The 13,225-nt window shown below is 40.2% G+C and overlaps 1 protein-coding gene across 2 annotated transcripts in view; it reads left to right on the forward strand.

Annotated features, from left to right (window-relative positions):
- The window catches only part of TSPAN12 (tetraspanin 12), a 63,771-nt gene that overhangs the window by 4,456 nt on the left and 46,090 nt on the right, over positions 1-13,225 (forward strand). For both annotated transcript variants that reach the window (XM_032304760.1, XM_032304759.1), the window contains 2 exons: positions 9,657-9,739; positions 10,836-10,971. In XM_032304760.1, coding sequence (XP_032160651.1) covers positions 9,657-9,739; positions 10,836-10,971 — 219 coding nt within the window. The remainder of the gene's footprint in view (positions 1-9,656; positions 9,740-10,835; positions 10,972-13,225) is intronic.

Below are 13,225 nucleotides of genomic sequence, written 5' to 3' on the forward strand. Positions count from 1 at the left end.
AGGTTCCTTTTTGCCTATGGATTTTAGGCTTATTTTATATGATTAAAAATATCTGTTGGGGTTTTTGTTGGAATTGTATGAAATGCACATCTAACTTTGGGAGAATTAGCATTATTCTTTCGGTGTTAAAACAATGTTTGCAGATGGTATATTTCCTTACTGAGTCAGATGTCGTTTTCAACCTTGGGCCAGGCGCATTCCTGGGCTTTCTTACACTACACAAGCATCTAATTCTCGTAACAGCCCCGGAAAATTGTTTGTTTGTTTTGCGGGGGGTAAACAGAGGTTGCTCAGAGAAGTTCAGTAACTTGCTAGTAAGTGCCAGAACAGAGACTCAAGGTTCAAATTTTTTTCCTCCAAGGTTTGATAGAAGTTGTACTGCTGGACATGGTGGGGAGTTTACTTGCGGTGGAGAGGCAGACACACTCCCTAGGAAGGGATTAGCTGTCCACCTCCTCATTCCAAGTCCGCTGGAGCAGTGCTTCTCAAACCAGTCACCTGGGCATCTTGTCAGAAGGCAGATTCTGATTCAGGACCTCCGGGGCTGGGCTTGGCAGTCTGCTTTTCTAGCTCCTCTGTGATGCTGTTGGTCTGAGTGCCACGTGTTACAGAACAAGGAACCTGTCCTTGCTTTGAGCTGTCACTGGAACCAGAAGCAGAATAAACCAGCGTAGCCTATATGCCCCACTTCTTAAAAAGACCTCACATTCGGAGTATGCACAGGGATTGTTCTTGCCTCAAGTTTTGCAGAACCGTGAATCCTGCCCTTATAACCTCTGGGATCAAAAGCTGTAGCCTTTTACTCCTCACTTGGCATTTTGAAATTCTTTTCTCCCTATCTATTTTCTATTATATAGCTACCATTTCCCTTTCTCTACCCAAAGGATGTTAGGGAAAAGAAAACCAAATCTTAACTGAAGACCTATACAGTTTTAGTTTGCTGTTCTGAGAGCTAAAACTTAAACAGAGTGGTTTTTCTTTTGAGTATGTTTTTATATGAGGCATGGACCTAAGAGGAAGCAAGTAGGTCACCAATGCACTGCTTTTTCCCCATTACTATGGACCCAGTCATCTCGATTTGCCCTCTGTTGAGTGGCTTTTCCATGTTTTGAAGAACCTTGATCCCAGTACAGCTGAACTGGAGTTGGCACACAGATATTGGACCCTCTGGGTTTCTCACGAGTGTTGTGGTTTTGTCATGGGAGAAGTCACTGGGGACGCCCTGCACGTGAGTAAACCGCCCCGAGAACTCTTTTGACACCATGATTCACATTCTGGCCACAAAGAAGCAAGGAAATGAGTTATTTTTACTTCGAACTTATCCCACTTTTACTGTTTAAATGGCATATTATTTAAGTAAATAAAAGCTTTCCTCCATTTAAAGACAGCTTCTGTGGCTTTATAATATGAACCCTTGCCATTCACAGATGGCAATTTTCTGCTGTTACAAATATGGATAAATACAGTTGTTTTTGGAAGTTCCTGCCATTGATGAATACTTAACATTTATCAAATATGTTTGTTTATTACATTCTAAAAATATAACATCCCATCTTTAGTTTTTAAGTCCTATAAGAGCCATTGCTTTTCACCTACCATTACTAAAGATCGTAGCAATAGAGATAAACTTCTCTATCGAAAACCTGAAAAATGGACAGGGATTCTAGTTCACACTTGGGGCTATATGCAGGGTAAATGCCACAGCAGAAGGTCAGTGTTATGTTTCTTTTTCCTTGGCCATAGGTAGTGAACCTTAGTTGTTTGGCTCATGGCAGACCCTAAAGAGATTCTTGGCAAGAGGACATTTGTGTCCACGTGACATTTATTTAGTTATATAAAAACACGACTTTTTAAAATTAATGCCTCTAACTTTATACTCTGAAAGTCATTGACGTTTTCTTTAATTCTAAGGGATAGGTGAGAGCCTTCCAACAAATGTTAGTTTTTTGTTTTGTTTTGTTTTGTTTTTTTAATTTTTTTTTTTTTAGATTTTATTTGTTTATTTGACAGACAAGAGATCACAAGTAGGCAGAGCAGCAGGCAGAGAGAGAGGAGGAAGCAGGCTCCCTGCTGAGCAGAGAGCCCGATGAGGGGCTTGATCCCAGGACCCCGAGATCATGGCCTGAGCCGAAGGCAGAGGCTTTAACCCACTGAGCCACTCAGGTGCCCCTGGGTTGTTTTTTTTTAAGATTTATTTATTTTATTGAGAGAGAGAGAGAGCACACACAGGAGTGGGGGGGCAGAGGGAGAAGGAGAGAGAATCTCAAGCAGACTCTGCGCTGAGCACAGAGCCTGACGCAGGGCTCAATCCCACGACCCTGAGATCATGACCTGAGTGAAACCAAGAATAAGATGCTCAACCAACTGCCACCCAGGCGCCCCAAAGGTTACTGCTTTTTCAAAATAAACTTTATATGAAGTTACATGCTTTTTATATAGTGTGGCCCCTGCTGAGCCAAGATAAGCCATCACATGGTCCATAAGGACCACCCTTTGGAGAAGGGCATGGGGGATTCTTTGGGGCACGTCCCTACTGCAGACCCGAGGGGTACTGACATTGGGCTGCCAGTCTCCAAATAATTGAGAATTGATTTACCTTTATATTTCAATAAATCACAACTTGAATCCCCCCCCCCCCCCCGCCTTTTTTATGACAAAAAGGACTTTTAAAAGTGCCTAGTCCAGTTCTCCATTTTCAGGATGAGCAAAGGTTCCAGAAGTTTGAATGACTTGTCCAGGTTCTCTGTAGAGATTGAACTGTAACTAAGTTCCCCATCTCTCTTCTTCATTCTGCTCTTTGCGACCAGATTTGACATAGAAAGGAAAATTCAGGTAGGTGGTTTTAAACATCTGTCAGCCTAGAATAGAAATTAGTGGTGTCACTGTTACCTTATACGAGACTCTATGTTATGGATGGCAGATAGTTGAAGAACTTAAAATTCTCTTTTGCGACTATGCCATTGCTATTTGGTGGAAACTATAGATGTACACTACACAATACATTTAGGGAATGTGCACACACATGAAATTCTGATTTAGAAAACAACTTGATGCAATCCTTATTTTTACATAATTAGATTTGAGCAAAACCAGAATATGTTTCCAACACAGCAAATTTCATATGTATAAATATTTGTTGAGAGCTAACATTTTCTAAATATTTTGCAAGACAGAATGTGGCAAATGTCCTGCTAAGTAGTATATTAAATATATTTCTCTAAAGCAATATTTGTGTTATTTTCTAAACATTTCCTTGAACTACAAACAATATTTTATAATGCTGGAGAAAATGTAATAAGGAGTTATATGCCTAGTTACATATGATAACCAAGGTGTTCCTAATCATTTAATCATAATGAATTGAAGAATTATTTTATTTTAATTTGGAAATTAGTAGAAAATACCATTATTAATAAGGAGTACTGAATGGCTTGCATAATTTGTGCTTCTAGATTCAATAGCATCAAGGTTATTATTGAAGTGACCTCATTTCATTTTAGCATAGTTTCTTGGGATAGCCTGCCTTCTGTATGTTATGGCTCTGATATTCTCAACCCCGGTGAGTAACATCATTCCTTGAGAATGAAACTGTTCTCAGACATTTAATGTAGCTGGAAATAATGTCATAATAAAAAACAGTTTAGTCTCAGAGTTGCTTGTTTGCCATAAGATAAGGCTTTGGATTGATATTATTTATTTTGACTAATGTTCTAGGCACGGCTGCTGTGCTTGGGTAACTACTGTGCAAAAGAACAGTAGAGTCAAGTAGAAGTTTGTAGTTTAAAGGACACTTGAGAACACTTAAACCAGCTTCTGACCTGATATATAAATCTTCAGTCTTATAATTCAGCAAGCATCTCTCTCCTGGAAAACTTCCAGTGGTACAAAGCTTAGCTCTTCTTAAAGCATCTCCTAATTTTGCTAATGTTCTCCTCTAGCAAGTTGAAATGGTTTCTCTTTATTATAATTATTTTCTCATTCATTCATCGACTATCTCTTGGACCTCACTGCTGGGCCTGGTACTCTGCTTGGTGATGGGGCTGTAAGCAGTGGTCTGTGGAGTGAGATGGGTGGGTGAAAACAGAAAGCAGTCAATAATTGCTCTGTGAAGTCTGTCCAAGAGCACTGGCTGTGGGTAAGGAGGGAGTAGGGAGAAGATCTTTACATGCCGGCTATTTGAGCTGGTCTTGATGGGTAGGGTTGCTCTACTCTGCTCCTGAGGATGGAAAGGCTGGGGCAGGGTGCATCCCAGACAGAGGGAACCGCACGGGGAAAGACACAGGGACCTGGGGAGATCTGCGTGGTGCATGTTGGAGAAGCGCAAACAGCTTTTTGTCATCTGAGTACAGAATGCATGTGGGAAGCAGCTGGCAGCGAACAGATTGAAGAGACAGTTTCAAGGTGATTGAAAAGGGCCTCTGTGCCCTGCTGAAGCATTTAAATTTGAGTCTCTAGGAGAGAGTTGGGGGTAGTGGAAGTGAGAGCCAAGAAGGTGCCCGAGGGGCAGCGAGGAAAGCTGGGTAAGCAGAACTCCATCTGTGTTTCCTGCAGCTACCGAAGGGCAAATTTGATGTGGAATCTGTGAGCCAGAGAGTTCATCAGAAAGTGGTTGTAATTACCTGGCAAGAGACTGAGGGCCTGAACTAGCCAGAAGTGGCAGGAAGCGGGGAGGAATTCACCAGCCGTGGTGGAGGAACAATCTGTAGGACTTGAAAGTAATTAGATGTAGGACTGAGGAAGAGGGAGAGGTTCAGGCTGTCTGCCAAGTTGCCAGTTTCTGTGATTGAAGCGTTGATTACACCATTTACTGAGATAGGAAACACAATGGGAGGGACCCAGAGGTTTTGAGAGGAATGGAAATGAGTTCAGTTTCAGAGATGTCAAAACTGAGAAGGGCCATGCAAGTCCAATAGGTAGCTGTATCACAGAGCTTTATCCCTGATCCGTTTGCTAGACCTTTAGATAGCTGAAGATTCCGTTTCTGAACTGATTTAGGAGTCATCTCATAAGCTGACTGAGAAAGATTAAGAGAAACCCCTGAGGTCAAAAGTGACTTGAGGTAGTAGTAGGTAATATACAGAAGAATCCTATTCCTTTCATCATATAAATCCTCTGTGAAGTTGGGCTTATTATCATAGCAGTTTGTATATGAAAAAACAGGCTTAGGAGAGATTCAATGATACCCAAAGTCATAGAGCTACAAAGGGGCAGGCGTGGAATTCCAACCAAGGCTTTTGGATTTGGTGGTTTCTTACAATCATTATGGCCAAGCCCATATGCCTTAAATGGCCTCCAAGACTGAATTATCTGGTCCCTGCTTGGCTTTTCATTCTTACCACATGCCAGTTTCCCTTCCTTGAGCAAGGAACAAGTCATGCTGTCTTCCATCCTGGGATCTTTGCTTTTCTTTCTGACTGAATGTACTTTTTCAGTCACTCTTTCCCTAATGAACTTGATAATTAACGCTCAGATCTTCGTCTCTGAGAGATGTCCCTTTGGCTCCATGGAATAGGTCAGGCATCACACAAAGGAGGCTTAGAGCAACTTGTATTATTCCTTCCCAGGGCTTACTACAGTTTGCAGTTATACATTTACATCTTTGACGTCTTGGCTAATGTGTGTCCTTTCAGTAAATTTCACCATAGCCTAGAGATGGTGCTGTTTACTGCCCTACCATGTATCTCCAGCACATCATGAAGGACCTGGCCGAGAACAGTTGATCGATATATATTTTTTGAATAGAAGAACTACTTCAAAACCCATGCACTTAACCATTCTATGCTGCCGGCAATGTTTCAGAATATACCACGTGGAAGAATTATACATTTTTTGTTATAAATGGAAGAACAGTGTATAAATGACCACTGATAGCAGACTATGCCAAAATAAAGAATCTGTTAATTTATTGATACCTGTCTCAGAACTATGGTATTGAAAATTAGCTAAATAGCCTATAAGAAATTAGAGGATGGAGAAACCAAGATGAGTTATTACATTAAAGAATGATAAAGAAAGGAATTATTTGTAATTGGCAAGAATTTGAAGTAATTAGGGACACCTGGGTGGCTCAGTCGGTTGGGTCTGCCTTTGGCTCAGCTCATGATCCCAAGGTCCTGAGATCGAGGTCTATATTGGGCTCCCTGCTCAGTGGGGAGCCTGCTTCTCTCTCTCCCACTCTGCCTGCTTCTGTTCCCTCTTTTTCTGTATCTCTCTGTCAAATAAATAAATACAATCTTTTTTAAAAAGTATTAAAAAAAGAAAAAAAGAAAAAAGAATTTGAGGTAATTACATAAAATAGCACATTAATAGACTTTCCTGTTCCCCCATGAAACTTACAAGGTATTTAAAGGTCCATATACAGCCAAGTAGAGGGAGAACACGTAGGTTCAGATTTAGTCGTGTGGTCCAGGTACCCTGCTAGCCCTGTGCATTTTAATAGGTTCTATTATTATCAGGTATAGAGAAGCCAAAAGATCAGATGACTGCCATTGAAAAGATAGTTTATTATACTCACAGATCATGTGTGCAAGACAGTACGTGTCTCATCACAAGGGCTGAGAGGGGAAGCATTGGGGTCCATCTCAAGACCAAAAGAGAGGGACTGGCCTTGTACTTTTACTGTGGTTACATCAACAAGGAACAGGCCAACATTATATGTTAATAAACAAACAAACAAAAACAAGGAACAGGCCAGACAAAGTAAGTAGGTTCGGGATTGTCTAGTTTAAATACTTTCAGCAGCCGCTGGAGTACAGGGGCTCTCCTCGATTGTCTGGCACCTAGACCTTGGGGTGATTACAGCAGTTGTAGAGTGGCCCAGAGGGAGAGCCCACAATAACAGAGGAAGTTGGGTGTGGGGTCTGGATTGGTTGGTTTGTATTGGAAAATGGGAAGTAAGAACCTGGGAGAAAGACTCCTCCCGAGGGTGGCAGAGGGCGGGCAGCCAAGGCAGGGTGGCTCAGGTACGTTATCAATTTGTTCAGACCAAGGTGTGTCCAGCCCGAACATACAGAACAGAGGGTAAAGCATCAAATTCACAGAAGCTAGAAGCATGCTTGATAAACTGCGGTTGACCCACTGTGTAACTTTTATTAAGTTTATCATCTGTTTTTATCCCATCAGGAGTGAGGATAGTAATAACTGGCCTTATTCTTCTCTGAACTGTGGTCCCAGGATCCTTACTCTGTTTTAGGCCATTGACCCCTGAGACTCTGTTCACCAAAGAATATACTTAAGACATTCAGTCTTAGCCTGGCCACTACAGACTACCCCCATTCTATCCCTCCCCTTTTCAAAAAAGAACCGGCTAGTGCAGGCTAGTCTCCTCCCTGTGGAAATTAATATGCTCATTTTTAAATGTGGAAGGGACTTAGTGAGTAAGCCTAAAGCAAAGGCTTGGATTTGAATCTCTGCTCTGCCATTTAGAGTCTATAAGACCTTGAACAGATCACTTCATTTTTCTGTGCTGCATCGTACTATTTATAGTCCATAATTATCTGCCTTATCTGTTTATTCCTTGTGTCCCACAAGGAGCTTCACAAAGGCTGAGATCTAGCATCTCGTATTCATTGTTGGGTCTCCAAATCTAGTACAGACAATTTCAAGGCAGACAGTACGTACTGAGTAAATATTTGCCACTGGATGAAGAATGAGCGGATTCACTAGCTGATTTTCCAAGCAGGTAGCCATATTTCACTGTACTAGAGGTCACAGAGATCTGCCTGTTCTGTTTGCCTTGGAGCCTTTATCCAGAAAGCGTTTTCACGAGCATGGTTTGAGTCAGTATAGACCCATTCCTGTCTTGTGTATTCATTATTTCTGTATTTAAAAGCGAAATCTATAATGCATAATGGTAATTGATGTTCACTGAGATGCCAGAAATGAAAAATCAAATTCAAGTCAAATTAAATTCTTAAGATAAGGATAAGGCACACGTTAGAAAAAATTTCCATCTAAATAGGAAAGATCTTCAGAATTTAGGGGTTAACCTTCAACTTTTTGAAAAGCTTCCCAGGAGACTCATTTTGAATGTGCTCTACATTGTTGCTTTTTTTAAAAAAAAAAAAAAGTGTTTTTTTTTTTTTTTTTAAGTATGGAAAATTTAAAGCATATACATAAGGATCCTTTAAAAAAAATCTTCATATCATTGTCTTATCTAAAACAACAACTTCTTAACATTTTCAAGTACCCAGTCATGTGAAAACATCCTCTGTCGTATAAAGGTCTCTCTGCAGCTGTTTTGTTTGAATTGGGAGCTAAACAAGGTCAACATACTGCATTTGGGTAATCTCTTAAATTTCTTTTAATTTATAATAGTTTCTCCTTCCCTCTTTTTTTTCCACATGGCCAGTTTTTTAAATTAAAGAAACCAGATCATTTGTCCTGTGATTATTTTTCATATTCTTGATTTTGCTCATTGCATCCCCACAGTGGCCTTTAACAAGTTTCAATCTTTTCCCTGTATTTCCTATAAACTGATAGTTAGTGCTGGAGGCTTGGGTAGATGCAGGTTTGACTTTTTGGTAAAAATACTTCAAATACTTCTGATTGCCTCACTTTGGTTGGGGGAGGCACATTATCTCTTCTTGTAATTCTAAAACTAATCAGTGGGGGCCGGTATTTTACTTCAGTCTGATCTCCCTGTTCTAGAAGTTATGCAGTTTTATGCATATTTTACATTATGCAGTTCTCAGCCCTGAGTACACATTAGAACATCTGTGGAGCCTTACACATTTCTCATGCCTTTGCCCTACTTTCAAGAATTCATCCAGGGTGGTTCTGGGCTCATTCAGAGTGGTTCTTGTTTGTTTGTTTGTTTGTTTGTTTTGTTTTATTTTTTTAAGAAGTCCTAGGTGACTTTAATGCACAGGCAGGACGGAGAACTACTTACATAATAACTTAGGTAGTCATTGAGGATCTTTGCCTAGAGATCCATTATTTCAATAAGGGTTGTAAATAGTAATATTCTTTTAATGCTTTCTGCATGTATTAGCAGAAATTCTATAAAAACTTTCATGAAGTCTTTGATTCTTTCTTTAGTTTGTATAGGAAATGTAGGATTAAAAATTGGATTCATACCAGTTTTCTGAATATTGAGTTGAATGTCCACCATCCTACAAAGGTGACAAGTGAGTTTTAAGTATTATTATCCATTCACAGATTTTAGCGTAATTGATATTTCAAATCATTGCATTTATTGTTATTATTACTGTTATTTTGATGCCCAAACTGTTTGACCTATATCCAGTGGTAACTCTTTCAAGTTCTCTTGTGACTTTCTTGGCAACAACAATAGTATGGATTTGATGGCTTCCTTGCTATTTTGTATGACGTGTTTTAGGCTCATCTTGTACATCTAATAATTTAGTCATTTTGTGGCCTCTTCATCTTGTACAGTTCCTGTCTTGAACCTAGAATCAGACATTCAATTGTCGAGCTATCTGTGTCCTCCTTCGGTGAAATTCTCTTTAGTGACTATGGCAGGATTACAAAATGAAATGACAGATATTTATAACAATAGTGAATTTCTAAACAGTAATTGGAAAAAAGCATAATGATCATGTAAGAAAAAAATCCTTAATTGCTTGAATGATTAATCCTGCAGAGAATGTTGCATAAATCCTTGATCACCAATTGGTATTATTTTTCCTTTCCAGTTAATGTCCATCAGTGTGCTGGCAGTTTCTGCTTGGATGAGGGACTACCTCAATAATGTTCTGACGTTAACTGCAGAAACAAGGTAGGCTTCATAATCAATGGTTCCTTTCTTTCATCAGGTTTCCTTAGACCCTAGTTTCTAAGTCATTTTGCCCTCAGCTGTTTAGATGATAATGCTCTCCCATGATCAATAACCTTTGTTACAGACACTTGCATTTTCTAGCATTCTCTTTAAGGTATGATACTTGTTCTAGAAAACATTTCTGGGTATGGTGGTGCCAGTTGCCTGGCCTCTGAACAGTGTGGCAGCCACATCATGTTTGTGCGTAAAGGACAGCCTAGCTACTTTTCTGAAAGAAAACTACTGCCAACCTTCTTTCCTTCATCTCCCTCAGCTAAGGAAAAACCAAACTCAACATTGCCATTTTCCTTTCAAATTTCAAAAGGTTAATCCACTAATATCACAAGGGGCAAATCACTTAACTTCTCCCAGTCTCCATTTCCTCATAACTGAATGCGGACTCCACATATATGGCTCTAAAACGTCTGGTGAATGGACTGAGGTACATGTTTGTAAAGTCATTAGCACAGGGGAGCTAAGCACACAGTAATGGCTGATTTTTGTTTTAGTACTCTTACTAGTATGATTCTAGTTAATGATTTTTTCATGGTTTTTCAGCAGAAATTACCTCCCTTCCTCTTTCTTTTAATAGAGACCAATTTCCTTTGACACAGCAGTCTTTTGCATTTGGGGGAGGATCTGTGGTTTTGGGGGAGGGCCCAGAAGAGGTGCTGGCCAGGTCAGAGAAGAGGAGAGAAACTCTTCTCAGCTGGGATACAACGGGGCCTCTTTCTCCCCCACTCCCCAGGCTAAAGCTTCAGAGCTGATAGTAGCTGGACTTCTTATTGGGGACCCCATCTTATCAGATATTTTACATGAGTTGAGGTAGAAATGCTACCACTTGTATAAAAAAACTTAACGAAATGAAACAAAAACAAGACAAGCAAGCAAATCAGTGATAGCGCAGTGATTTTGAAAATAGCTACACAGTCGTCAGCTTTGAGGCAGGACGATTTAAAGGTTTATGAACATGAATCTCCGTTGTGTCTTGTACTGTGTCGTAGGTGCATTTCGGTTATATTTTATGTGTAATGTGGCATCATTGTTCTTCTTTCAGGGTAGAGGAGGCTGTCATCTTGACTTATTTTCCTGTCGTTCACCCAGTCATGATTGCTGTTTGCTGCTTCCTTATCATCGTGGGGATGTTAGGATACTGTGGAACAGTGAAAAGAAATCTGTTGCTTCTTGCATGGGTATGGTGTTTACATCTTCTCTTTATTATGGGTACTGTATTATTTTTTCATCAGTGCACAGGATTACGTGCTTAGGGAACCGTGATAGCAGTTCTCTAATCTGTGGTAATTGTTCAACATCCTGTGAGAAGGGAAGCGTTCTTTCCATGAGAGATGATTCCAGCACACGTATTTGTTGTACTCAAATGATGAGGTATGGAAATGTGCATGCTGTTTAATTATTTCACTCAGGCTATGTGTGGATATTTTCATTTGAAAGTATGAGTTGTTTCCTTGTGTCATGGACCTTATTACCACGGACAGGCCCCTTGGGACTAGAACAAAGAAGTTATGACAGAACACTTCGTTCTCTCTCTCTCTTCTTTTTGTAAACAAGCCTACCATAAAAACCTATGTGGAAATTCAGGTGGTGAACTCAGGATAGATATTAAAATCCCAGTACTGCGTTTACATAGATTAGTGGGTAAATGGGAGTCTTGGTTTTCCATAATCATAGTGGGTTTTGTTTTGATTCTGAAAGAGTTGGAGCAGATTTCTTCTTAAATTCCCTTCAGCACTCAAATTCTATGATGCTAAAATTTATGATTCAACTTCTAATTCAAAAATTAGGAAACTCTCTTTTAACATTAAACATTTGAGTTAATTTAAATTTTCAGCTCATATGTGTGTGTGTGTGTGTGTGTGTGTGTGTGTATGAGCACAATGAGTGTATAAAATATTGCATGTTCGTGGCACCAGATAGAAAAGCTGCGACCATGTAATAATCACAGATATCTCAGATTCTGGAAGAATTAATTCATTAGATATATTCCTTTCTTCTCAATAGTTCTCCGTGCTAGCCGTGCATTAAATTCTTATAGGGAATGTAAACGAACATTTTAATGGGGTGCTAATATGCTGGATATCTGAGCAGAAAAAAAATCCTGATTTGTAGCCTTTGAAGATTTCCATGAGCTAAATATGTGGTTGGTTTCCAGCCACCAACGTGGTGTCACTGAATGCAGAGCTGGGGAGAGATGGGCACACATCGGCTCTCTCGGGGGTCAGCTCCTGCACACCAGGGCTTGACTGGCTCCCATCCCAAGCCAATTACAACAGAATCTCAGTGTGAAGCTGAACTAAAACTTTGAATTTCACAGAAGCAACCTGTGTGAATGTATTAGTTGGCTTTTTGGAGGCTAAGTCTTGGCTCCATGGACTCTTTAGGTCCATGATTGGGAGACAGAGAGTGCTCACTCAGGGAGGGGAGCATGCCTATGACCTTACTTTTCTCTATTTTAGTATACAGGGAGGAGCATGCCAGAAGGGTTTGGAATCTTATTTTGCCATTTAAGATATTTGGACAATAATTTAAACATCAACTCAAGGTCTTACTTTACATGAAACTTACAGTTTAAAGGTCAGAGAAGGTATATTGAACTTTTAAAAAGTCTCAGAATCCTTTTTTTTCCTTAATTTTATTTACTTATTTATTTTAGAGAGAGCGAGAGGGAGAGATTGAGAGCAGAAAGAGGGGCAGAGGGAGAGAATCCCAAGCAGATTCTGCACTCAGCACGGAGCCTGATGCAGGGCTTGATCCCATGACTCTGAGATCACGATTTGAGCAAAATCAAGAGTCTGATGCTCAACAGACTGAGCCACCGAAGTGCCCCACTCTCAGAGTCCTTTGTTAAAACTGCAATCTTAGGGGAGCCCAGGTGGTTCAGGTGGTTAAGTGTCTGCCTTCAGCTCAGGTCATGATTTCAGGGTCCTGGGGTAGAGCTGCATCTGGCTCTCTGCTCATTGGGGAGCCTGCTTCTCCCTCTCCCTCTGCCTGCTGCTCTCCCTGCTGTGCTTTCTCTCTCTCTCTCTCTGTGTCAAATAAATAAATAAAATCTTAAAAAAAAAACAAAAACAAACAAAAACCACAATCTTAGAATGCTGTCCGATTTACACAACAATTTAAGAATAACTGTCTTCCCCCTGTCTCCAGCTTGTGTGATTCTGGATGGTCCCTGGACTGTGGGTTGGGGCGGGGTGGGTTAACATATTTCATAGAACCTCAAAGACTTTTAGGAACACATTTTAGAACCATTTATGTGTTCCGTTAGGCTGCTTGAATGCTAGTAAAGCAAGTTGACGAAGAACTAATTTGGTCTTTGCTTGAGGTAAGAAGAGTCATGGTTACCTGTGAGGAGAGTCTAGTTTGTGGGGCTGGAAAGAAGCTTATGATGCAAAGGTGACATGGGGGACTGAAACCATAATAATGGCAAAG

This window comes from Mustela erminea, chromosome 11, assembly GCF_009829155.1.
Source record: "Mustela erminea isolate mMusErm1 chromosome 11, mMusErm1.Pri, whole genome shotgun sequence".
Lineage (NCBI taxonomy): Eukaryota > Metazoa > Chordata > Mammalia > Carnivora > Mustelidae > Mustela > Mustela erminea.